Below are 27601 nucleotides of genomic sequence, written 5' to 3'. Positions count from 1 at the left end.
GCTGGGAGCGCTAACTTTGTGGTTTGAAACAGGACCTCGCGTGGGCTTGTTGCATGAGACGATAGAAGAAATGAGTGAACAATAATGACCATAATAATGAAAGGTATTATCCACACAGGATTTTTTGTGAGTCTGGCTCTGTGTGTATTCAAAATCTCACTTCAGGCTAATAGGAGCGGGTGATGGAGACCCATTTATCCCCACTGCACAGATGAACAAACAGAGGATTTGAGAGGTTAAGGGCAGATTTCATAAATAGTAAGTGGTTTAAAACCAAATCTGCCGGATTCCAGAGCCTCAGTGCCCCACGATTACCGCACGTACAAAGTCACAGACTGGCAGACCAGTAGGGATGCAGTAGGAAAAGAACCGCCTCGGTCCGGGTTCTGGCTGTGGGCTGTGGTCGCGTACTCCCAGGCGGACTGGCGACGCGTGCGCAGTGAGGTGGTGGCGCCCCCTGCGGGCGGCGCGCGGGAGGCAGAGACGGTGAAGGGGCGCTCAGTGCGCCTGCGTGCTCGTGGAGGTGGTGGCGGTACTCGGCAGGGTCTAGGCTGTTCGCGCGGCGGGTGCGGCCATGGCGCAACCGGGGAAGCTGCTCAAGGAGCAGAAGTACGACCGGCAGCTGAGGTGAGCCAGGGCTCACCGAGTCGGGCTGGCCGGCCGGGGTGCTCCTTTGCGTCCCGGCCGGGCCTAAGCGAGCGGGCGACGCGGTCGGGCCTCTTCCAGGCCTCCCGCTGGGCTGGGCCGGGCAGTCTTGGGTTTGGGGAGCCGGTTCTCGGGGCTCCCCGGCATGGGACCCTAGGGTGCTCCTTGAGGGTCGGAACTCCCCTTCTCCGAGGGGTGCGCCCGCCCGCCACGCGGTGTGCAGTTCGAGGTTCGCGGTCCCAGCGTCGGCCGGGTCACCGGGGTGGCAGCTGGCCCCGCCTCGCTGCGCGTTCACTCCTCGTTTAGCGGAATTGGGGAATCGCGTGTACCTCATCCCGGCCTCCCAGAGCAGCGCCGAGTATTAGGGATTGTCCGGAGCCAGCGCTGTCCAATTGGAATATAATGCCAGTCTTGTGTGAGCCGCACATGTAATTACACGTTTTCTAGTAGCCACATTAAAAAGAAAAGGAAACAGGTGAAATTAATTTTAATACAGTTTCTTTAACCCAGTATATCCAAAATATTACCATTTTAACACTTAACATAAAAATTTATTAGGGATATTTTACCTCTTTTTTCATACCGTCTTCGAAATCTGGCATCTGACACTTAACAGGCACATCCCAGTTCTGACTAGCTAGCCTCATTTTTAGTCTTCAGTAGCCAGATGTGGTTAATGGCTACCTTAGTGGACACTGCAGGTCTAAGTCATCAGGCAGGTCCTTGGCTAATTCCTCTCCCTTGCCTTTTCTCCGTACACTCCCCATTCCGTATTTATTGAGCATCTTCTATGTGTTAAGGCAGTGAAAGTAACACAAATGCTTGGCCCGCATCCTTTTTGGAGGCCTCCTCCCTCCAAGCCGGGAGAGGTATGTCCCTATATGTCCTCTGGAACTCCCATATGCACCTACAGCCTGGTTCTGTATTGGGGCTTTAGGCTCTTAATTCTGGGAGCAGCATTAAAGGCAGACATCTCTTGGCTTTATAGATGGGGAAACAGAGTCTTGGCGAAACTTAGGTAACTTGTATATCTCCCGTATATTTGAGCCAGGATGTAAACATAGGCCCTTCTGGCTTTTTCAGAGCCTGTTCTCAGTCACATCACTCTGCTCCCAAGCTTCCGGGAAAGGAAGCAAGGTGACAGAGCCCTTGTAACCAACTTGTGTTCTTTTGTAAATTCGTAGCATTGCTTGTGTTTTGATATAACCATACAAGATGGAGCTGAGAAGACATTTTAGGTTACTAAGTAACTGTGACAAAAAAGAATTTTTCCTGAGTTCAATCCAGTTAAGGACTAAATTTTACTTTTCATAGTGAGAATTGGTTATCGGTTTTGGAGTGTCGGAGGGAGGCAGCTAGAAGCAAAGTTGTACAGCCCGGCAGCAGTCAACCAGTCCATGCTCTCCATAGTTAGGCCAGCATGGGAGCAAAGAAGATTGATTTCTTGTCTGGCCTCTTTCTTGAAACGCGTTACCTAAAGATGCACCAGTATTCTCTTAGTCTCACTATCTGAGTACCCAAGCATCCATCAGCCAAATCTGTCAGTGTCTGCTGCGTGCCCTACTTTTATAGAAAAAACAGATGTTTCCAGTCTGTCTGGTTCTTCTAGGCTATTCCTCCTTTCATTTGACAATTGCTCAGTGATCACTTACTCTGGGCAAGGCAGTGTGCCAGGCATTTGGGGCTCTAGTGATGCATGTAGGGAGTTATCTGGGCCCTCATGGAGTTTAGAGTGGAATGGAGAGATGGATGTTCCTCAAATAAAGAACCAAATGAAGTAGGTAGAGTTGTGATATGCTCTTGGAGGACATACTGGCTACACAATAACAGGGAATCTGCTTTAGATCAGGTGACTAGGAAAGCACATTAAAGCCTGTCAGTCCTCCAGACTGCGGCATTTTTCTAATGATTTTCATACTTGCCATACTGACAAGGAAAGATAATAGGCTTTCCGGGTGAAGGTAACCAGGCTGGGCCAGATGCCGTGATACATGTGTGATCATGCACCTTGCCCCATTAATGATATGCCAGTGCAAATCAGGTTAAAGCATATATTTCTAATCCTTATTATATCTTTGTGTTTGATAACGTATGCATTTATTAATCATGCTATTAAAATGAGCGTTGGGTGTTATATTTTAAAGCACTCCTGTAGAAGTCATTGTGAGGCTTTGCAGATGACAGTAATTCAGTTTTCTTAGTAAAGCTTTTCTCTTGGAGGTGTCACAGTGATAAAGTCTATGTTAAGATCTTAAATATACTGGCTCTATGTAATTTAAGGAGAAATGAAATAGAGGACCGAATAGGTTTTAAGTTTAAGGCAGTTCTTTAATGTTAATGAATATATCTAATATATCTGTTCTGTAAGTTATCTGGCTTGAAAAGAGTAATGGACAAGGAGCTGAAAGACCCAGGTTTTTAGTACTGATTTGACCCCTTCTAATCATGCAAGGCATCAGCCTGAGTCTTAGGTTACTCAGCTATATCCCCATAACACCTGCTGCTTTTCCTGTCTCACATGTTTACTATGGTTATCACATCAGCCATTCTGTGCAAGAACACTTTGAAGATCAAAGATCACCGTCCAAACAAGAAAGTTGCATCTGTGTGAAAGTTTTAGAAATGTTGAATTTGTGTCTTGTTTTGTAGGTTGTGGGGTGATCATGGGCAAGAGGCTTTAGAATCTGCTCATGTTTGCCTAATAAATGCAACAGCGACAGGAACTGAAATTCTTAAAAACTTGGTACTACCAGGTAATGTAGTTTTGTGGTAGTAAATTTACTCCATACAGTTTTGAACTAGAAATTATGTGTTCTTGACTGACTCTGTTTTGTCTTTCAGGTATTGGCTCATTTACAATCATTGATGGAAATCAGGTCAGCGGAGAAGATGCTGGAAATAAGTATGTTCTATTCTTTTCAAACACATGCATGTTAGGGAAGGCAGTGCACCGCCATAGGAGAGTAAGGCCTAAATCCCAACTATATCTCTTCAGTCAAGGTGACTTGACTCTCAGGTGGAAATAATCCCTGTGTTTAGGATTATGGTGAGGATGAAGTAAGTTAATATAGGTAAAGTGCTAGCACAGTGTCTAGCAGATAGACCATTAATAAAAGGTACCCATCATTACTGTCTTCATTGTTATTAGAGCAAAGGAGTAGTCCTTATTCCTTGATTTGTGAGATCTAGACAATTCCTAAGTCCTTGCATTGATCCCTAGGGGTTAGTACATAATTTAAAATAACTGTAGTTTTGAAAAAAAAATTATATTTTTGGATTATAAGAATAATAAAAATTACCTTATATTTGTGTTTCTTCTGAGCTCAGTCCAGGTATATCTCTCTGTATACTCCACTGTCTCTATAAAAATGCTGTTTTAAAGATGGCCTATATATTATTTTTTAAAGATGATCTTAATACAGACCTCCAAAGCATTGCCACATTTGGATTTCAGGCTCTTTTCAGGACTTGGGAGGCTGGAATCTCTCATTATATTTGTTAGTATATGACAACAACAAGTACGTATGAGAAAAGTCAGAATTTAGTTCGTATTGAGCTTTGATATCTTTTCTTTGGGTGGTATCGTATCTACAACAGCACCCTTTTATTGGTATCTATGAAGAAAAAGTCTTATTATCTTTACTTACTTGGTTGGTTGGAGCAGTGTGTGATAAGAATAAGGTTTCTTTTTCTTATGGAGCCACTGATTTTGTGCTACACAATGGTACCCAACCTCAGATCGGGGCCTTGAGACATGACAAGGGTATGTGTGGGAAGAAACCTGAATAAGTCTCTTTTAGTTAACCTGCAAAAGCAAGCAGTTCAATATAGCACTTTCCAAGTGTGGTCTGTGGAACACTGGCTCTAGGGAATGTTAATAGCAGCTAAATGGGCAAATGGATTCCATGGTCAAATGAGTTTGGGAAACGGGCCAAATGAAGTTAAACATTTCTCCAATATAAGACCTTAATATCATGTGTTATATTTATGATGAATTTCCAAGAGGGAATTATAACATGTGGTGTTTCCCAAACTTTGTAAAGCCAGGGAACTTTTATTCTCTCAGAGCATCCTATGAAATTTGTATTCTGTGGCACACACTTTGGGAACATTGTTTTATTAGCCTGGTCTTTGATTACAAGTTTCATGCTGTTATCTTCCTCCAGGAAGACTGTTAAAATCTAGAATCAAAATGTAGTGTTATACTATGAATGAAATATACCTGGTGTTACAAATAACCTTCCCTTTATAGTCAAAGAAGCCCTTAATTTTTTTAAATTCTGTTCTAGTTTTTTCCTTCAAAGAAGCAGCATCGGCAAGGTAAACCATCAGTTTATTATAGAATATAGTGGTGTTTGAGCATCTAATGATGCCACTATGTTTTGATTGCTTGAAAAGCTTTGGCTTTGAAAGAGCTTATTATTTCTCTGAGAAAAAAGTTAAATTAGCTTTTTTTTTTTTGATCTTGCAAATCTTTATATGCTTAGTAGTTTAAGAACTTAAAAGTACTGTCTGTGTTTTTATGCTGTATTCTGTATTAAAGCTAAACCTTGAGATTGACATAAGGTGTAAATGTTTAGAGGATGGAATATTCTGGTTAACAAGATTTTTTTTTTTTTTTAAAGATTTTATTTATTTATTTCACAGAGATAGAGACAGTCAGCGAGAGAGGGAACACAAGCAGGGGGAGTGGGAGAGGAAGAAGCAGGCTCATAGCAGAGGAGCCTGATGTGTGCAGAGGAGCCTGATGTGGGGCTCGATCCCCTAACACCGGGATCACGCCCTGAGCCGAAGGCAGACGCTTAACCGCTGTGCCACCCAGGCGCCCCATGGTTAACAAGATTTTTAAGAGTTAGCCAGCATATCTTTTATTTTTGTATGTTCCGTTTTTAAATTCTTACAAAGCCATAATAGTCAACTTAATACAATGTTCTGAATGGAAATGACTATTTCTTTGACCCCTCTCATACAGGATTATAATTGTGGGAGGTTATAATGAGTCTAAACTTGGTCCAGAATATCTCTGCCTGCTACACAAGGTTTTCTGGTCATTTGCCTACTCAGAAAAGTTGTGTACAAATAATGTAGTCATTTAAATAATATTTAAAGTAAGACTATAGTCGAGCGTCAGCTTGAATACTATGAAAAGCAGAATTGTCATATCTATGCATGAAATTTGGGTAGTTCTATAATATGTTTGCTTGATCTGTAAATTGAGGGGTTACATTTTAACCAAATTTTTTCTAATTCAAGTCAAATGCTTTTTTTTAAAAAAGAACCGAGCTCAAGCTGCCATGGAATTCTTACAAGAATTAAATAACGATGTATCTGGGAGTTTTGTGGAAGAGGTATATATGTATACACATTATTATTTCTGTGTGGAAATGTAATTTTTAAAAATAATTCAAAGCCCTAAGAATTTAGAATTTTGAGTTTATTTATTTTAGTAATCTCTACACCCAACGCGGGGGTCAAACTTGTGACCCCGAGATCAGGAGTTGCCTGTTATACTGACTCAGCCAGCCAGGCACCCCAGCATTTAGAATTTTGAATCTTTGTATATTTATGTTTAGTTGAGAGTTGAATTACTTTAACATTGGAGTCTAGCATGTTGCCTCATTTGTTCTAAAATAGCTTGACTGTGTCTGCCATGTTTAATTTGATTGTAAAATTGTTGAATTTTTTTCCTGTGTCCTATTTAGAGTCCAGAAAACCTTCTAGACAATGATCCTTCATTTTTCTGTAGGTTTACCATTGTGGTTGCTACTCAGCTTCCTGAAAGGTAAATTTTTATCTTAATTCATTTTTATTTTAAAGTCTCTTATTAGATTTGCATAGTTTTGTTTTCTCTGCAAAGACTATAGTTCTTAAAATTCTTTATTTAGAAAATTTTTTAAATTAATTTATTTTAAAGATTTTATTTGTTAATTTGAGAGAGAGAGAGAGTGTGTGTGTGTGTGTGCATGAGTCGGGGAAGGGGCGGAGGGAGAAGCAGACTCCCTGCTGAGCAGGGAGCCTCATGCAGGGCTCAATCCCAGGACTCCCAAGATCATGGCCTGAGCCATAGACTGCCGCTTAACTGACTGAGCCACCCAGGCACCCCTCTTTTTTTTTTTTTTTAAGACTTATTTATTTGAGAGAGAGAGCGGGTAAGGGGGGACAGAGGGAGAGGGAGAGAGAATCTCAAGAAGAGTCCCCGCTGAGCACAGAGTCTGGTGTGGGTCTCCATCTCATGACCCTGAGATCATGACCTGAGCCGAAAGCAAGAGTCAGATGCTTCACCAACTTAGCCACCCAGCGCCCCTGTAGTTCTTAAAGTTCTTAAACTCCACAGAAACCTTTAATGGGAAATGCTTTTAAGTCTCCAACATCAAAAAGATGGGGAAGAGAAAAATACTGAGATGTGAAACTTTTATTATATTTAGAGAAGTTAAATTAAACATTGGTTATTTTTTAGTGAAAAAAACTAGTTAGAATTATAGAATGTGCTTGGGGGTGTAGATAAGGGTTTTATAAATATTTTCCTCTTTGTTATGGAAATGTTTAAGGAGTGTCTTTCAATAACATTCTCCCTAATACAAAAGAGGAGGCTTTCATATCCCTCTAGTCCAAAAGATACACTTTCTGTGAGATTGCAACCTTGTGGAATTGCTTGTTTTTTAGTGTATGCATGACCTGCTTGTGTAAATGTAATAGATATTTCTTTGCATTTATTACTTAATAAGAAAGTTCCTTTATTTTAGGGTGTTTTCATGTTTGGCCTATATCCATTTGCTTATGTTCTTAATTTATTGTGCTTTCCTTTACAGTACATTACTACGTTTAGCGGATGTCCTCTGGAATTCACAAATACCTCTTTTGATCTGTAGGACATATGGACTAGTTGGTTACATGAGGATCATTATAAAAGAACATCCAGGTAAGTCAGTTGTACATATGGGGCTTGCCATTGGTTGCTTTAGCTACAGTTTTAGAAACCTGACAATTTAGAAGGTCAGTTTTATTTTACTTTTTATTTTTTTAAATTTATTTATTCGACAGAGAGAGACAGAGAGAGAGCACAAGCAGGGGGAACAGCAGAGGAGGAGGGAGAAGCAGGCTCCCCGCTGTGGGGCTCAATCACAGGACCCTGGGATCATGACCTGAGCCAAAGGCAGATGCTTAACCGAAGGAGCCACTGAGGCGTCCCATAGACAGTCAATTTTAAATTACAAAGTAAATTTTAACAGCACAACTCTGGTTACAGGTTCAGAGTGGCAATCAGAATCAACAGTCATTAATATTTACTTGACTTAGCATTATAGAAGGATATGAAGCAGGAGATACGACAGGTATAGCTTGTTCATCTTATCAGGAGACCCAGCAGTAAAGCAAGTTCCTAGCTTTTTTTGCCTCCTAACCCACATAGGGCGTGTAGGGCTGCTACGGGTGAGAGCCAAGGTATGTGGGTCACAGTGACACATAGATGTGATACCACCTTTTCTCTACCAATCTTTCATTCTATTCTCATAGAGGCATTAGGCTTCCCCAGTTCAGGTACAGTTCTACACAATAAGCAAGGCATTTACCTAACTACTGCTCCGAGGAAACTATTATAGGAGACTGAAGTCACGCATAGGCAAGCTTGTATTAGCTCAAGGATGATATTAGACCTTTACTTACAAATTAAAAAAAAAAAAGATTTTATTTATTTATTTGAGAGACAGAGCACAAGCAGGAGGGGCAGAGGGAGAGAGAGAATCTCAAGCAGACTCCACACTGAGTGGAAACACAATGTGAAAGTCAGTCTCATGACCCCGAGATCACGACCTGAGCCAAAACGAAGAGTTGGACGCTTAACTGGCTGTGCTACCCAGGCATGCCCCTACTTACAAATTTTTAATCTTAAATCATCATTCAATTTTCATTCAGTAGTCCTATATGGCTCTGAGCCAGGTACTCTGCTAATGTAGTGATAGCCATTGGTGTTGGTAGTATCACTGGGGAGTGGTATCTGCTTGGGCAGTTAGAGGGTGGCTTGTGGGGATAAACTCTTGGCAGGTGGTGGTAGGCCCTTTAAGAGTTGTAAGTGGGAGAGCAACAGGGTGAAGATTTTATTTCCAATGCGTACCCTGAAGTAGGGTGGAGAATGAATGGATTTGAAGGGGCAAAGATTGGAGGCAGGAGTTGCTGTTAGGAAATGTCCAGTGGCGTAGCTAAGTGAGAGACAGAGACTAAGCCCCTGACCTAAGGCAGATATTACAAGGATAGAGAAGAGGGGGTAAATAATGGGGGTTAATGTTGCTGGCTGTGTGCCTGCCTTAATGTGGATTATTCCATATAATCTTTCCAAAATCCTTATAAGGTAGATACTATTATCTACTTTTTGCAGATGAGGATGCTGAGGCACAGTGAGATTAAGTTATATGCCTAAAGTCACACAGCTAGCAAGTGACAGAACTAGGCCTAGCTCTAAGCACTCACGTCCCCCCACCCCCCCCCCCCCCAATATGGAAAACTGTGATATTAGGACATGTGGAATCACTGATGTGAGGCCAAGGAAGAAAGAAATCGAGGAGAGGGGCACCCAGCTGGCTCAGTCGGAAGAGCATGCAACTCTTGATCTTGGGGTTGTAAGTTCGAGCCCCACTTTGGGTGCAGAGATGACTTAAAAATAAAATCTTAAAACAAAGAAAGACATCAGAGATAACATCAGATTTCTAGGGAAGAGGTCTAGGTAGATGGTGATGATGTCTACTGAAGACCACAGGAGGGGGAAGGTAGATTGTTAAGTATTATCTAAACAAATACTTTATCAATTTTGGTCTTTTAAAATTATAATAGCAAGAAAATTCAGCTTTAAAGGAATTTTGAGTTTACTTTTATTAAAACTGTAGTCCACTCATGATTCGTGAATTTAGTAAAATGTGATATATGTGTATGTAAATTTATCTCAATAATGAACAGAAAAGGGGTGCCTGGTGGGCTCAGTTGGTGGAGCATGTGACTCCTGATCTTGAGGTTGTGAGTTCGAGCCCTACATAGGGTGTGGAGCTTACTTAAAAAAATTTTAAAAATAAAATCAGTTCCTTGTTAAAAAAAAAAGGGAACAGAAAAAAACCTGTAGGTCTTATGCCTATTTAGAAATGATAGATTTTTTTTCATGATCTGTGATTTTTGTTTTTAATTATCTTAAGCCTTATCACATAATTTACAAACTTGTGCTGATGATATATCTCCTCAATGTTAACCCTTCTAACGAGTTGGCAAAAGCACCATTACCAATCGTACGTATATGGTAATTCCACAGTTGTGTCTTTGAATAGCTGTTTAGAAAACAGTCCTGAATTATATAACCTAGTCTGACTTAGTAAAGAAGCCACAAGCCAAGGGGCGCCTGGGTGGCACAGCGGTTAAGCGTCTGCCTTCGGCTCAGGGCGTGGTCCTGGTGTTCCGGGATCGAGTCCCGCATCAGGCTCCGCTATGAGCCTGCTTCTTCCTCTCCCACTCCCCCTGCTTGTGTTCTCTCTCTCGCTGGCTGTCTCTACCTCTGTCAAATAAATAAATAAAATCTTTAAAAAAAAAAAAAAAAAAGCCACAAGCCAAGTCTGCTGCTCTGTCTCGTCACACTGAATTTTAAAAGCATCTGACCTTACGAATCATCTATAAAATGTGGGAAATGTTAAATATTCATTATTTAATATTATATATGAACCACACTAAAATGTCCTTCATTGAACAAAAGGCAACATCTTAGATGCAGGGAATGTTCATTAAATTGGCATAGTTAAGGGATGCCTGGGTGGCACAGTCGTTGGGTGCCTGGGTGGCACAGTTGTTAAGCGTCTGCCTTCGGCTCAGGGCGTGATCCCAGCGTTCTGGGATCGAGCCCCACATCAGGCTCCTCCGCTATGAGCCTGCTTCTTCCTCTCCCACTCCCCCTGCTTATGTTCCCTCTCTTGCTGGCTGTCTCTGTCTGTCAAATAAATAAATAAAATCTTTAAAAAAAAAATTGGCATAGTTAAGACCAAAAAGATAAAATGGACACTGCCAGCTTGTCCTCAGCCCTTGCCTTTAACAGGCTAGGGAACACAACTTGAAGCACAGCTAAGTCTTGCTGTTCTGAGACAGTGAAGGGATTTCCTCAGTATTTACATATATTAATATAATCTGTTATATAAATCTAAATATAAAACCAATCTCCTATAAGTTTAGAGATGGCATTTACCAATTCTGTGAGAAGCTGCACATTAGTAATCAATTCCAATCATATTTTTAGAAGGGGAAAAAGAGTGATAGCACTTGCTGAACCAGAATTACTATCAAAGTTCAAAAAGCTGATCCTATTCATTTAACCACAAGCAAGTCTTATTTAAATCAGGACTGTCCAAAAGAAATATTCTGTCAGCCATTCATGATCTGAATTCTGGTGTATGAGATCAATTTAAATATGGTACACATAAAAAAAAGTCATGAGACATTTTTGTTTTGTAATGAATAAGGCAGTGGCCAACTATTATTCCTTAGTAGCTTTTTGAGATAAGCTATCAAGTCTGTTCTTCCCCTGCCTTCTTAATGCCAGCGAAGATCATTTTTGTTCTATGGATATACTTCTTGAGATTCTCCAAGTACTCTATCTTGAGATTCACCAAGTACCCAGGTGATGCCTTTGTTCTTGTTGGCACCCGTGTAAGAAAATCTAGGGGCCTGACCTGTCTTTCACCCAAATAAACCATGGAGATTTGGCCCAGTCTTGTGCTTGTCTCCCTTTTCCACAGTATGGCACTGGGCACACTTCCTTTTTTTTTTTTTTTTTTTTTTTTAAGATTTTATTTGTTTATTTGACAGTGAGAGAGACAGCTAGCGAGAGAGGGAACACAAGCAGGGGGAGTGGGAGAGGAAGAAGCAGGCTCCCAGCAGAGCAGGGAGCCCGATGTGGGGCTCGATCCCAGGACTCTGGGATCAGGCCCTGAACCGAAGGCAGATGCTTAACGACAGAGCCACCCAGGCACCCCGCTGGGCACACTTCTAACAAAAATCTTCTTGCCCTTCTCCACATCACCCATTTTTTTTTTTAAATATTTTATTTATTTATTTGACAGAGATAGAGACAGCCAGCGAGAGAAGGAACACAAGCAGGGGGAGTGGGAGAGGAAGAAGCAGGCTCATAGCGGAGGAGCCTGATGTGGGGCTCGATCCCATAACACCGGGATCACGCCCTGAGCCGAAGGCAGATGCTTAAGGACTGCGCCACCCAGGCGCCCCCACATCACCCATTTTTAAACCGCTCTTTTGTCACGCGCAAAACGAAGCTGCTTACTCGGAAGCCGGATGTCCCGCTCTCTCAGAAATTAGAGATTTTTTACGTCCCTATAATGTAGCATATTCCAAAAATATCACTAAAGAAGTGTATCTTTTGGGATTGTTTCACAGTAATAGAATCTCATCCAGATAATGCATTAGAGGATCTACGACTGGATAAACCATTTCCTGAACTGAGAGAACATTTTCAGTCTTATGATTTGGATCATATGGAAAAAAAGGTTGGTAGTATATATCACCTTCCATTTAGATTAGATTAGATTAGATTAGATTAGATTAGATTAAATTAAATAGATTAGATTAGATAGATTAAAAGATTTTTTTTAACCTAAGGTTTTTGAATTACACCACAGTGAGAAAATACTATACACATCCATATTCTTGTCACCCAGATTACATAGTAACAACATTGTACTTAATTTGTTTGAAATAAATTTATTTTCTACCAAAATTCAAAAAGCTTTTTTATTGAAGAGAAGTTCATTAACTGAACATACTGTGTAATCAACACCCAGGTCAAGAAATTGGACATTAACATGTTCCAGCAGCCCTCTTAATGACCTTTTTGTAAACAATTAGATATACCTTTTAAAATGGTGTGAATTTGGGATGGGTGTTGAAATTAATTCCTCTTGAAAGTTATTTTTAGTGTTTGAAGAGTTACCAAGGGCACTCCATATTTCATTATAGAAATAATGATGCTTATAATAGACTATATAATTTAAGGAGTATGTGTTTTTTTCCTGCCCATGTATTAATTAAAATACAGGGATTTAACCAGAAAACAGAGTTTTCTCAGTCTAGGATTGGTATCTAAAATCAAGAGATTTGAGCTTTCTCTTTGGGTGGCAGTCTCTGAAGTTCTTTTCTTGGTGGTAAAATGGGGACAGTCATAGTACAAGCCTGCCATATTAGGATTAAATTGGATACTGCTTCTAAAAAAAGTTTATAAAGCAATTTCATTAACCCAGTTCCTTTCCCTCCATTCACTATACTACATATACTGGGAGATGATTATAATTACTGTTGGATTTGTTAAAAATGAGATGATGTGATGAAGAATAAATGTGAACTAATTAATGTTAACTAATATTGACATTTTCTTTGATTTTCTTTCGTTTTTAGGACCATAGCCACACTCCATGGATTGTGATCGTAGCCAAATATTTAGCACAGTGGTATAGTGAAGTATGTCCTTTTTAAAAACACAAATTCCATGTGTGACTATATTTTCAATTTTTTATAAAGGATTTCATTGGAGTAAAGTGGGAGATTAATTCTTTTCTTGATGTGGTTATAGGGGAGGTGGGTGCTTTTCTGTTTAAATTTGGCAGTTCCTCTTTTGATACTGATATTTTTATTAACAAAATGAAATATCAATGAATGTCATTCTGAAACTGGTAGTGGGTAATGAATGTAGAGAAATGGCCCACAGTTTTTGTTTTCTTTCAAGTCAGCCTCTGATTTCACTGAGGTATTTGCTGATGAAATCTCACGTGGATGGGAGAATGGGGGAAGCTTTGGACTCTCAATTTCCGTGTTTTGATTTTTTATAACTAGAATTTAAAAATTTTTAACCAATTTAGACAAATGGACGAATACCTAAAACGTATAAAGAAAAAGAAGACTTCAGAGATTTGATTAGACAAGGTAATATGGGATATAATTGGATGTTGTATAAAGTTTGAAAAGCAAATTGCTTGAAGCTGTTTATTGGATTTCCGTCAGCAGCTTTATCAGACGATGCCATCAAGAGCTTGTATTTTATTTTTTCTCAGGGGAGGTTTAGGAGCCACTCATCGTATAGTTTTTTAAAATGACTAAGGATAGTTTCTTCATCAGTAAATGAGGAACTGGGGGCTGCTGACACCTACCTCATGGGTTGTTGTTAGGATTCATTCATACATTAAAATGTGACGTACATTTAATAGTATCTGATACAGAGTAAAAGCTCAACAAAGGGTAGTTACTAATATTAATTAAAAAATGATTAATAATAAGCCTGTTTCTTCTTAAGTTTCAATATCCAGTCCTCCCTTTAAGATCTGACAAGGTTATTTCCATAATATTAGGGAGAGCAAAGGGGTGAGACGAAAAGGGCTATGTTTTGCTAACCGATTCCTATTTTACCAGGAATTCTAAAGAATGAAAACGGGGCTCTGGAAGATGAAGAGAATTTTGAAGAAGCTATTAAAAATGTGAACACAGCACTAAATACAACTCAGGTATTAAAAGTGTTGCTGAGGAATTAATACAAGAAAGATGTTTTCTGAAGTCCTCATGTGAAATAGTTGATTTTAGATTTTTTCTTTTTTTAAAAAAAGATTGATTTATTTGAGAGAGAGAGAACATGTGTGCATATGCACACGAGTTGTGGGGGTGGGTGCAGAGGGAGTGGGAAAGGGAGAGAATCCCAAGCAGACTCCCAGCTGTGCAGAGCCTGATTCCGGACTCCAACCCACGACCTTGAGATCACGACCTAAGCCGAAATCACAAGTCAGGTGCTTAACTGACTGAGCCACCAGGTGCCCTGATTTTAGATTTAAGTTAGTATTTCCTAAATTGTGAAGTTGTTAGAAATTAATATCTATGGTATGGATTGAATCTTGTTTTAATAAGATTCTGTATCATCCTTGTTAAAATGGGGTATCAGTGCTTCAGCATATAATAGCGATACAGTGATTTATGTATATTATCGAAGTACATGATTTGTGAATAGTAACAGTTTGGGTATAGGAATTACATAATGAGAGTGATATTTTGCTGGTCCAAAATAGTGTTGCCTGAAAGTTAAATCATACCCTGAGTTTGCTTTTGACAATAGTTGTTTGGGTATAATGGAAGATGTTCTTAATGACATTGTAAAACATTGTTTAGAGGATAACTCCTTTTAGATGCTCTTTGTTTTGTTGTTGAAGTCTTGCCAGTGAGGTTTTTGGGAAATTCAAAATAACACAACTGGTATTTTAAGTTAAGAATTTTCTTATAGGGGTGCCTGGGTGGCTCAGTCGATTAAATGTGTGCCTTTGGGGGCACCTGGGTGGCTCAGTGGGGTGCCTGGGTGGCTCAGTTGTTAAGCGTCTGCCTTCAGCTCAGGGCGTCATCCCGGCATCCTGGGATCGAGCCCCGCATCGGGCTCCTCTGCTGGGAGCCTGCCTCTTCCTCTCTCACTCCCCCTGCTTGTGTTCCCTCTCTCGCTGGCTGTCTCTCTGTCAAATAAATAAATAAAAATCTAAAAAAAAAAAAAAAAAATGTGTGCCTTCGGCTCAGGTCATGATCCCAGGGTCCTAGATTCAAGCCCCGTGTTGGGCTCCTTGCTCAGCAGGGAGCCTGATTCTCCCTCTCCCTCTGCCTGCCGTTCCCCCTGCTTGTGCTCTCTTTCTCTGTCAAATAAATAAAATCTTAAAAAAAAAAAAAGAATTTTCTTATAATTTAAAATGGCAAAAAATGCTGCCTTTCACATTAGGAAAACACTTAAGCTGTCATTACAGATTTTTTGGAGACAATGAGGTAGTACTGCTGAGTAATTAAAAGTGTGTGCTTTATCAATCAGTTTTCTGGGGTGATGATAATTTTCTATGTCTTAATTGAGGTGATGGTTAAAAGGACATGCATAGTAATCAAAATGCAACAAACTGTACATATAAGATTCATCTCACTGAATGTAAAATTTACCCCAATTAAAAAAACCCAAGGTTCTCATAGTTAGGTTCTGTATAGTGAACTAAACAAACAGATAAATGCACTAGGTGCTATGAACAAAATTCGAGCATAACAGAGGGGATAGCAAGATGAGGGTGAGGAATTCTAGGATCAAGAGGGGGCCACTGAAGTGTTCTGAGCAGGGAGTGGAGTGACCTGATTTATGTTTCTAAAAAATCCATCTCGTTCTTGTAAGGAGAATAGACTGTAGGGGACTGGGAGTAGAAACAGAGAGACTAGTTGGAAGGTTACCAGTAAGAAATGTCTTTTTTCCACACAGCTGTAGAATCAAAGCCAACAATTTCTATAGTTGTTATTAATGTATGATGATTTTGCCAGCATTAAAAGTACTTAATTTAACTGTCTAGTTTTTGTTAGAGTTGTTGTCTCCTCCAGTAGTTACTAATTTAGGGTGTAAGGGTTCCAAATTTTTGATAAGCAGGAAACACATGAAGGACTACAAATCTAGCTTGCTAGTAATGTCTGAAATCTTTGTTATATCTTCATATATATCAAAAGATTTATATTGGCTACTTTTTTAATCCATGTGTAATGAAAGAAAACAAGTCAGTCTTTAATGCTGACACCAGTGAGCAGGAGGGGACTTTCTTTTGTTCTCTCTTTCCTCATCAAATCTCTGTCTGGTACCGATTCTCAATAAAAGTCTAAGCACAGGGGTGCCTGTGTGGGTCATTCGATTAAGCATCTACCATCGGCTCAGGTCACGATCCCAGAGTCCAGCCTAGTGAGAGGAGTCAAACAAGGAGTCTGCTTCTCCCTCTCTATCTACCCCTCCTTTCTACTTGTTTGTGCTTGCGTGCTTTCTCTCTCTCTCTCTCTTTCTCTCAAATAAATATATAAAATCTTTACAAAGAAAAGTCTAGACACATCAGAAATTTGTATTTGATTACAATGTAGGAGTTCAAAGAACTTGTTTGGGGAAAGAGTGGAAATACAAATGGGCACATTCTTAGTATATGTTTTGTGTTCCTTTGTTAGATTCCAAGCAGTATTGAAGATATATTTAATGATGATCACTGCATAAATATCACCAAACAGGTAACAACCAAAAGTGAATAGTGCCATCTTAACCTTTGGGTCAAATTCAGATGCCATTTAATACTAATTTTTTTTCTTATTCTTTTAGACTCCGTCATTTTGGATTTTAGCTCGTGCCTTAAAAGAATTTGTGGCCAAAGAGGGTCAGGGAAATTTACCTGTTCGAGGCACAATTCCTGATATGATCGCAGATTCAAGCAAATACATAAAACTGCAAAATGTGTAAGTCACTGTTTTCAAGCTATATTACTGAAAAATTAATCTGTTTATGGTACAGATGAACAGATTTTACCACTCTATCAGACATCAAATGCAAGTCTGTTACAGTTTCTTTAAAAATAAGCTAAAAAAACTTAGAGGGTAGATTTTTAAAAATAGACTTTATTTTTCAGAATAGTTTTAGGTTTATAGCAAAACTAAGCAGAAAGTACAGAGAGTTCCCATATGCTGACTAGGGGGCAGATTTTTTTCTTTCATATTTTGTGATAAAAACCTAATATTTGAGCATTTAACTCTGTGCCATGAACTGCTCTATGTATTAACTAATTTAATGTTTATAACAACCCCATGAGAGAGATACTATTATTGTCTCAGTTTTATAGGTGAGAAAACTGAAAAATAGAAAAGGTAATTTATTCAGAGTCAGATAGCAGGGTAATGGCAGAATCAGGATTTGAACCCATGAAACCCAGCTCTGTACTGTTTTTTTTAAAGATTTATTATTTTTAGGGAGAGAGAGAGAGTGTGAGCGCCGAGAGTAGGGGCAGAGGGTTAGGGAGGAGAGAGAGAACCTGAAACAGACTCCCGACTGAGTGCAGAGGCCGAGGTAGGGCTTAACGCAGGGCTCAGTCCCATGACCCTGAGATCATGACCTGAGCCAAAACCAAGAAGAGGCAGATACTCTTAACTATGGCCCTATAGGAACTTTCATCTGTAACTTAAAACTTCAACTTCTTTAGTTTGATGAATTTTTTTAATCATAGTGTTTCATAATTGAAAGAGTTTTTGACTGTAGATGGACACCAGCTCTCTAGGTGTCACTAGCCTGACCCAGATTGACTGTCATAAGTATGGGTCTCAATGGATATTACCCTTATGTAGTCTAGGCATGTTGCTGATGAATCCAGGGCCGCTGGTTTGGGTTCCTTAAGGACCAGATGATGTCACACAGAAGATTTCTGTTCTCTAGACATTGCACTCTTCACCTCTGCGACTGTCTAACACATTTCTGTTGTCCTAGCCTAAAATTTCAGGTATTTAAAACTTGGGCAAAGTCAGTTGAGGCTAGACAGAAATATGACCTCACATTGGAGGTAGTCAGCTTAACACTGACCATCTTCAGAGAATGAAAGTATAAATAGACTTAAAGGTTTTACATAAATTTGTAGATAGACAGTTTTTTTTCTTTTTAAAATTTTATTTATTTGACAGCACAAGTAGCAGAGCAGTAGGCAGAGGGAGAGGGCGAAGCAGGCTCCCCGCTGAGCAGGGAGCCTGACATGGGGCTCCATCCGAGGACCCTGGGATCATGACCTGAGCTGAGGGGGGCGTTTAATCGACTGAGCCACCCAGGCACCCCTGTAGATAGACAGTTTTGAAGTATTTAACTTTCCTTGGATTTAACTTCAAGGAGATAAATCACGTTCTTCAGTAACATATGTAATCAGGTCCTCCCAGAACCATGGATCGTGGATCCCTCTAGGAGGGTAGTTTATAAGCTGCTGTTAATTATAGAGGGAGCTCAGGCATTAGTAGATTCCAGGAGTCCAATCACCAACACTGGGGAGATTCCCAGCCAGTTTCAGCTGGTGCTGGTGGCATTTCCATGACAATTTCACATTTTATATGTTACCACACCAGTATTTTTTCATGAAAAGGAAAGAAATTTGCTTCATGGTGATATTTAAATTTCGCTAACTTTAAAAATTGTTAAAACAGCTGTTTGTTGGGGCGCCTGGGTGGCACAGCGGTTAAGCGTCTGCCTTCGGCTCAGGGCGTGATCCCGGCGTTATGGGATCGAGCCCCACATCAGGCTCTTCCGCTATGAGCCTGCTTCTTCCTCTCCCACTCCGCCTGCTTGTGTTCCCTCTCTCGCTGGCTGTCTCTATCTCTGTAGAATAAATAAATAAAATCTTAAAAAAAAAACAAAAAAAAAAACAGCTGTTTGTTATTCTTTTCCAGTTACCGTGAAAAAGCAAAGAAAGATGCTGCTGCTGTGGGTAATCATGTTGCCAAATTGTTGCAGTCTATCGGCCAGGTAAGCTGCTGAGCTGAGCGCACTGTGCCTTTCCTGGACAGCATGGCTCCATTTGGCTTGATTGGATAACTCCAGGAGCCAGAAAGGTTTAAAGATAGAGGGTATTGCACTGGTTCTAGGCTTCTTTAGAGGGATCTCTCACTTACCTGCCTAATGAGAATGGCCTTCACTAAGGAAACAGGGTGTTTTTACAGAGCTCTTCCAGCACTTGGGGAAAGCCTCTCCATCGCCCAGTGATTGGCTTTGTGCTGTACCGTGTGTTCATTCCTCTTTTAAACTGGAGCAAAACCTGCATTTCTCTCTTTACAGGCACCAGAGTCCATTTCAGAGAAAGAATTAAAATTACTCTGTAAGTGCCCTTGAATTAATTTCCTTATTTTGCTTGATTAAAAACGTTTCTAGGAATTTTAAATTGTTGAAATTTAAAATTTTCCATGGTCTCAATGGTATAGATAAGAATTACTGAGTAAGAGTTGGTGTTTTTTTCCCCATAATAAAAGGAGAGGGTGTTTTAAGACTGGGTCAGAGATAGAGCCTATCTGTGGCAGTGCTGAAAAGACATGAAGGTCAATTGAAGATTGTCATTAATACAGAATTATTTTCAGCTTATTACTTTAAAATAATTTGGGAAAGTTTTATCTGAAGACTTTGGATGTGAAGTCTTGAGTCACATGTATATTGACAGTATTGGTTTAAATACTCACTTTGATCTGTGTTAAATGACTGATGGAATTAAGAATTTTGCCATCCAGTCTCAGAGTGGGTCAGCTCCTGGGATCTTGATAACGCCTCAGGAGGCCCAAAGCATTTTCTTTTGTTTAAGAATTAGTTTAAGATGGGCACCCGAGTGGCTCAGTTGGTTAAGCGTCTCCCTTTGGCCCAGGTCGTGATCCCAGGGTCCTAGGATGGGGCCCTGCGTCCATCTGTCGGGCTCCCTGCTCAGCAGGAAGTCTGCTTCTCCCTCTCCCTCTGTGCTTTATTCCTCTCCCTCTGTGCTCTCTCTCTAAAATAAATAAAATTTAAAAAAAAAGAAAAGAAAAAAATAAGAATTCGTATAAGAATAATAAAATTTGGGGGCGCCTGGGTGGCACAGCGGTTAAGCGTCTGCCTTCGGCTCAGGGCGTGATCCCGGCGTTGTGGGATCGAGCCCCACATCAGGCTCCTCTGCTGTGAGCCTGCTTCTTCCTCTCCCACTCCCCCTGCTTGTGTTCCCTCTCTCGCTGGCTGTCTCTGTCTCTGTCAAATAAATAAATAAAATCTTTAAAAAAAAAAAAAAGAATAATAAAATTTGGGGGCGCCTGGGTGGCATAGCGGTTAAGCGTCTGCCTTCGGCTCAGGGCGTGATCCCGGCGTTATGGGATCGAGCCCCACATCAGGCTCCTCTGCTATGAGCCTGCTTCTTCCTCTCCCACTCCCCCTGCTTGTGTTCCCTCTCTCATTGGCTGTCTCTATCTCTGTCGAATAAATAAATGAAATCTTTAAAAAAAAAAAAAAAGAATAATAAAATTTGTTTTACATGCTGAGAATTTTTCCCTATAACTAGTGCCCTTAGTTTCTGCAAAAGTCTACACTTTGTAAGTTCCCAGCCTTAAAATATGTTTATCCATGTTCTCCCTTTAATGACTCTTGCAGAGTGCTTATTGAGGCTTAGTTTTAATGTTTTGTTTCACTACCAGTCTTGCACCTTGTTTCTGCATTTGTATTTTTTCTATTAGCTTATATGATACCAGATTAGAAGCTGAATGTTGGGTACTTGAGGGTTAATTCTGTTTTCTCTGCTTTGGGGTATGTCTGAAAATTTCCATAATACAAAGGGTTTTTTTTTAAAGAAAGTTTTACATATATAAAGAGCACAATATATGTAATGCTCTCCTTTAGAACTACTTATCCATAATAATGATAAAACCGGACTATTCACTGAGTCCTCTCAGGCCTTGTGCTAGGTATGCACTCTATACACTTGTGCGTTTGATCCACAGAACAACTTTCAAGGTCATATCCCCATTTTACAAATGAAAGGAAGCTCAGAGAGGTGTCATCACCTACTTACTCAGTGCTGAGCTGGTTTTACTGCCAAGGATAATGAATTTCAGATGATTTGTGTTCTAGAGCCTTCTCTACTGAACCATTAGAGCCAAAGAGGCATTTCCTCACATTTCCATGTGTGTAAAGAGTATATACAAAACTTCCTGTCCTTAGAGTGACTTGTGATTTGGAATATTCACATGTCTTAACCGTTTACTTCCATAATGCCTTTCCTGTATTCAGGCACCAATTCTGCATTTCTTCGAGTAGTAAGATGTCGATCCTTAGCTGAAGAATATGGCTTGGATACAATTAACAAGGAGGAAATAAGTAAGTATAATAACCTTTTGATGCTAGTTATTAATTTTAATTTTAGAGATATAAACAAATATTCGTGTTTAATAGTAGTGAGTATATAATGATAATTTGCAGGATAAATATTGTACTGTAAATTTTATTCTATAAACCAAGAAGTAGTCATACTTCCAAACAGTCACAACTGTAAAATAAAAACTTAATATATACATGAAATCACATTTATGTTACTAAGTTGTGTTATATGAAGAAGAGCTAAAGTCAGAATGTTACGTTAGTGACTATAGCTAATAGTCCTTAAGAACATTGGGTTTCATCTTAACATATCTCCCTCTCCCTTTATTTTACAATTATTTATCATTTTCTATTTTATTGTCACAAAATATTTAAATTTTGTGATAGAATTGCCTTGATACTTGAGTACATAGTAAATTCATTTCTACATTGTTTTTATGTAATGAATTATCCGAATTATACTGAATTGTTTTTTCCTTTCAGTTTCCAGCATGGACAATCCAGATAATGAGATAGTATTATATTTAATGTTACGGGCTGTTGATAGATTTCATAAACAACATGGTCGATATCCAGGTAAGAATAGCAGTCTCTTTATCATATACAATAAAGTCTTGAATAAATACTTAAATTGAATTAAATCTTAAAGTTTCTTGGGTGTTCTTGGGGTGTTTACAGTAGTGATACTTGAATTTCACATTATGAACAGTTTACACCTACTTCAGCTTAGTGAGGAGATACCATTCATTTTTTAAGTGTTAGTATTTGTAAATAATGTTGATTCTAAACTATTACAGGGGAATGTTGGGTGAATGCATATAGAATAATACTTTTTCTTTTTTTGAGAGTTGAGGGAGAGGGGCAGAGGGAAAGGGAGACAGAAAAATCTCTACTTCCATCGCAGAGCCCTACTCCATCGCAGAGCCCTACTCAGGGCTCTATCTCACAACCCTAAGATCATGACCTGAGCTGAAATCAAGAGTTGGACATTTAACCGACTGAGCCACCTGGGTGCCCCTAGAATAAAACTTTTTTCTGTCAGGTTCTATAATTTACTTCTAAGACTCACACCGAGTTTAATTTAGTGGAATGGGAAAGCCGTAAGAAGTATGCCAGTGACTTGAATTCAGAACTCTGAAGATGTAAGGATTTCTTTGCTCAGAATCTGTTTTTTGTTGTCTGTAAATGTAGTTAATTGGAGAATTGGTATACTCTCAAAGATCTTCAGTTGCCCAGAATATTTTTATTAAGGTGATCATTTTAATTTTACAGTATTATTGCATAGCAACACATTCTTGGAGTGTCATAGAACCTGTTGCCCCAACTGATGTAGTATGCCCACTGAGTTATAGTCTTGATGAGCAAGCTTACCAGAAGAAAGAAAAGGAATAAACACCAAATATGTATTACTTTATGTGTATTGTTTGATAGCTTGTATTTTTGGTTTATTACATAACAAACCATCCCAAAACTTAGTAGTTTATTTTTTATTTATTTTTTAAAAGATTTTATTTATTTATTTGACAGAGAGAGAGAGAGAGCCAGCGAGAGAGGGAACACAGGCAGGGGGGATGGGAGAGGAAGAAGCAGGCTCCCAGCAGAAGATCCTGATGTGGGGCTCGATCCCAGGACTCTGGGATCACACCCTGAGCCGAAGGCAGACGCTTAACAACTGAGCCACCTAGGTGCCCCCAAAACTTAGTAGTTTAAAACAGTAAATTATTATTTTGTAATTTTGTGGATTGGCCGGGCTCGGTTAGGCAGTTCTCACTGGGGAGAGGGGGTACTGTTGGAGTTGCATGACGCCTGGGGCTGGGGTCATTCTGAAGGCTTGACTGAGCTGGGCATCCAAGAAGACATTTTCACTCATGTGATTGGCACTTTAGAGGGAACATCTGGAGCTGCTTGGGGGCTGGTCAGGCATCTATCTCCATGGCTAACTGGGGCTTCCTTTTAGTATTGTATTCCTAGGGCAGACTTCTTACATGGTGGCTGGCTTTCCCAAAGTTAACATTCCAAAAGACAGGTGGAACGTACAAGGTTTTTTATGAGTTAGCCTCAGAAGTCACAAAGCATCACTTCTGTCACGTTCTATTGGCTTCACAGGGCCAGCTTAGATTAAGAGTGGGAGGGGACTACGTGAGGGCACAAAGCAGTGTTCATTGGGGAGCCATCTTGGGAGAGTAGCTACCACATAGAGCATAGGCTTTGGAGTTGAACCTAGGTTCAAATCCAAGCTGTCAGTTACTATCTCTTGACCTCGGGTGAGTCACTCTTTCCAAGTCTCAGTTCTGTCATTTATGGAATGGCGATAATAGTATGTGCTCTTGGATCGTAGGGGTTATTTAGGTGATGTATGAAAATCACTTAACACACTACAGGGCACTTTGTAAATATTCAATAAAGGGTTGGTATTATTATTATGAGGAAGAATAGTGCTGGTTTAAACTAGAAGGGCAAAAAAATATGTCTTGTTTTAGTAATTCTTGAATATTACAGCATTGTATTTTTCCTTCCAGTAGTAATAAGAATAGCTTGCCTTTGGAGACATTATAGTATAATCATTAAGAACTGCCTGGGCCCATATCCCAGTTTTGCTATTTAGGAGCTAAGTAACTCAGGCAAATAACTTAATCTGTCTGTGCCTCTCATTTTCTCACCTGTAAAAGGGGATAATAATAGTACCTACTTCATAGGGTTGTTGTGAGGATTAAATCAGTAAATATATTTGGTGCTAAGAACACTGTTCAGCATTTATTAATGCTCAATAAATGTTACCTCTTATATTAATGCTTTATGTCTTCGGTGTCATTTAATCATCTGGAAATGGATAATAAACACCATAATTTTTTTTAAGCATCATAATATTTTTCAGGGCAGGAGGGGCAGAGGGAGAGGGAAAGAAAATCTTAAGCAGTCTCCATGCCCATCGCAGAGCCTGATGTGGGGCTTGATCTCAAGACCTTGAGATCATGACCTGAGCCAAAATTAAGAGTTGGCACGCTTAATGACTGAGCTACCCAGGCACCCCAAGCACCATAATTTTTATACAGGGTATAAATGGGACATCACTTTCTTAGTCAGTTCTTATGTCAAATAATTATTGAACACCAACTATATGCCAGATACTCTTCTAGATATTGGGTATAGAACAGTAAACAAAGCAGATTAACCAAATAGAATTTTTAATAGTTTTCAGGTGGTTTCTGTGATTGTTGGAAATATTGGTCTCATACTTACCCTTATTTTTGTTCTTACTTCAGTTTCATACCTTACTGTTTTGACTAGAACACCTAAAACTGGATTTAAAAAGTAGATTGCCATTGGTTTCGCATTTCATTATTCATTTTAATGAAAATTAATTTACATATGTATTTTTAGGGGTATCTAACTACCAAGTTGAAGAAGATATAGGAAAGCTGAAGTCTTGTCTTACTGGCTTCCTTCAGGAATATGGATTATCTGTAATGGTGAAAGATGATTATGTCCATGAATTGTGAGTATTTTTTAGGGCATAGGAGAGATAATACCTGTCTTGTCATAAGGCTAATCTAAGTTCATGTCTCCATCTTTTTCTGTAGTTGCCGATACGGAGCTGCTGAGCCACACACCATTGCTGCGTTCTTAGGGGGTGAGTTCCATAGATGAGAAGACTGGCATCTGTGGTTACACAGTACAATTAGGAAGTTTTGTTTTCTGAGCTATTTAAACTCAGGGAGTCAGTGAAGCAGGATGTTGTGTTGTTTAGATTATTTCACTGGTCTCTGCTTTCCATCTCCCACTGCTGTCCATCTTAAAGTGAAGAGTCATTGATCTTTCTAAAGCATAGCTCTGATCATGTCTCTCACTTAACTAACCCTCTGCCCTGGCAATACACACATGCATACTACAATGATCTTCAGAAAACATGTCCAGAGTCCTTTATTTGACGTTAAAAACACACCATATTCTGGTTGCACTCAGCCTTTCTGGCCTTGATTTTTTTCAAGTTATTTTCTTTTCCTGGAGGTGTGCCCTTTGATTTCCTGCTCCTTGGATCCTTAACCCTCAGGGCCCATTTGCCTTAAATCTCCCTATTTCTTGCATGTTTAAAATCTACCTGTTCTTCAAGGCCCAAAGGAAATGAGCATCTCTTTCATAAAAACTCCCTGGAGGCTGGAAGTCCAAGGTCTAGGCCAGGGCAGTTGGTTTCTGGTGAGGCCTGTCTGTGGCTTGTAGGTGGCTACCATCTTGGTGTGTGCCCTTATTTAACCTTGTCTTTGTTCAGGGAGGGGAGGACAGATGGGACACAAGCTCGCGGGTGACTTACGTGGGCACTAAACCCATCATGAGGGCCCTACCCCATGACCCTATTTACCTCCCAAAGACCCCCATACCATCTTCATTTCCAAATAGTATCACATTAGGTATTAAGGATTTAACATGAATTCTGAGGACATTCAGTCCGTAACATGTTCTGTATTCTGCACAACACTGTTATATTCCACGTCTTTCGGGTCTTTAACTGTTATCTTCCCTGTGTGAGGCCATTCCTGACTCCCCGATTTAAAACTGAGCCACTCCTCTTGTACTCAGATGTATCTCCCTTCCTTGCTTTTTCTCCTTAGCACTTAGAGTCATTTGACTTACTATACATTTTACTTATTTATAAATTATCTCTCCCTTACTACTTAAAAGTAAGATCCATGCGGTCAAGGATTTGTCTTTTGTTCTTTATCCCTAGTGCCTAGGAGAGTAGCTGGTACATAACAGAGTCTCATATTTTATTGGATCAGTGTTTGTGAAAGATGAAGCTTTATATTAAAGTAGATGAAGAATTTTTTTTTAAAGATTTTATTTATTTATTTGACAGAGATAGAGACAGCCAGCGAGAGAGGGAACACAAGCAGGGGGAGTGGGAGAGGAAGAAGCAGGCTCATAGCGGAGGAGCCTAATGCGGGGCTCGATCCCATAACACCGGGATCATGCCCTGAGCCGAAGGCAGATGGTTAACCGCTGTGCCACCCAGGCGCCCCAAGAATTTTTTTCTCTGTAGTTTTTTTGTTTTTTCTATTGTTTGCTTTGTTTAGTTACTCAAAACTTGTTACTGTAGAAGACCGTACTGAGTAGTTTAGCAGCCTGGTGGTATTTAATATAGATTATTTCCAAATTACAAATGTATTTAGAACAAATATACCTTTATTCCTGTTTTATTAAAGTAAAGTAGGCACAGGGAAAATTTAAATGTAACAGAAGGGTTGTCTTTGAGAATCTTTTCTGTCTGTATGTATTTTTTTAAAAAAGTACAATCAACCATACTACTCTTCTTTTTTTTTTTTTTAAAGATTTTATTTATTTATTTGACAGAGATAGAGACAGCCAGCGAGAGAGAGGAACATTGCAGGGGGAGTGGGAGAGGAAGAAGCAGGCTCATAGCGGAGGAGCCTGATGTGGGGCTCGATCCCATAACGCCGGGATCATGCCCTGAGCGTGAAGGCAGACGCTTAACCGCTGTGCCACCCAGGCGCCCCAACCATACTACTTTTCTGACTTTCTTTAAAATATCATCAACCATTCAAAACCCCCAGAATACTTCATTCTTTTAAATTGTGGCATAATATCCCAAAGTGTGAATGTAAAGGACAAAATTTTTAGTTGCTTTAATAACATAGTTATAAAAAATTTCAGTCCTTGATTTTGATGTGATTCAGTAAGCTATGCCTGTTTTGGCTTATTTTTAAACACTTTTGCTTTTGGAAAGGAAAGGTTTTCTTTACATAATTGACTATTTTTATATAACTTGAAGTTTACCTTTTTCAAAGATTTGCTTCTTTTTCCTTGCAGGAGCTGCTGCTCAGGAGGTTATCAAAATAATCACCAAACAATTTGTCATTTTTAATAATACTTACATTTATAGTGGCATGTCACAAACTTCAGCGACTTTCCAGTTGTAGAATAAGCACCCTATGTAGTGTGTTAATGATTTAAACCATAATTACCTTCAGGCTATGCTCTAGTCTGTAAAATTCTGTTAAGGGAGAACTGTTAAATTGTTTCCTTAATAAACATTTTTCTCATTTGTATTAGTGTAGTCTTGTTCTTTGTGGGGGAAGGGGAAAGGAATCAGTCATATTCTCAGAGAATAAAAGCTACCCATTTTTAATTGAGTTCATTATTTCTGGCTTGCTAATTCAAAGTTACTTATAAAAATCTCTTGTGGGACGCCTGGCTGGCTCAGTTGAGCATGCGACCTTTGATCTCTGGGCTGTAGGTTCAAGCCCCACCTTGGGTATAGAGATTACT

General features: G+C 39.6%; 2 protein-coding genes across 2 annotated transcripts in view; both read left to right on the top strand.

The window, feature by feature from the left end:
• Positions 1–487: 487 nt before the first annotated feature.
• NAE1 (NEDD8 activating enzyme E1 subunit 1) lies at positions 488–27381 on the top strand. The gene is made up of 20 exons (XM_026494927.4): positions 488–627; positions 3295–3398; positions 3487–3547; positions 4935–4965; positions 5922–5993; positions 6348–6427; positions 7455–7564; positions 12058–12167; positions 13072–13134; positions 13533–13596; positions 14080–14171; positions 16648–16707; positions 16796–16929; positions 18889–18964; positions 19274–19313; positions 21233–21319; positions 21803–21895; positions 24701–24815; positions 24901–24950; positions 27143–27381. The coding sequence occupies exons 1-20, from the start codon at positions 575–577 to the stop codon at positions 27250–27252; spliced, it is 1605 nt and encodes a 534-aa protein (XP_026350712.1). The 5' UTR covers positions 488–574; the 3' UTR covers positions 27253–27381.
• TERB1 (telomere repeat binding bouquet formation protein 1) overlaps positions 24901–27601 on the top strand; it is a 50628-nt gene continuing 47927 nt past the window's right edge. Inside the window, exon 1 of the mRNA XM_026494926.4 lies at positions 24901–24950. The gene's annotated coding sequence lies outside the window, so the exon portion shown is untranslated. The remainder of the gene's footprint in view (positions 24951–27601) is intronic.

Source organism: Ursus arctos, unplaced genomic scaffold, assembly GCF_023065955.2.
Source record: "Ursus arctos isolate Adak ecotype North America unplaced genomic scaffold, UrsArc2.0 scaffold_19, whole genome shotgun sequence".
Lineage (NCBI taxonomy): Eukaryota > Metazoa > Chordata > Mammalia > Carnivora > Ursidae > Ursus > Ursus arctos.
The sequence above is the reverse complement of the archived record's forward strand: the minus strand, read 5'-3'. Positions and strand labels throughout refer to the sequence as shown.

Coding starts and splice junctions, on each gene's coding strand:
- NAE1 (XM_026494927.4), top strand. CDS start 575: ATGGCGCAACCGGGGAAGCTGCTCAAGGAGCAGAAGTACGACCGGCAG. Junction 3,548..4,934: donor GGAGAAGATGCTGGAAATAA/GTATGTTCTATT, acceptor ATTCTGTTCTAG/TTTTTTCCTTCAAAGAAGCA. Junction 6,428..7,454: donor GCTACTCAGCTTCCTGAAAG/GTAAATTTTTAT, acceptor TTTCCTTTACAG/TACATTACTACGTTTAGCGG.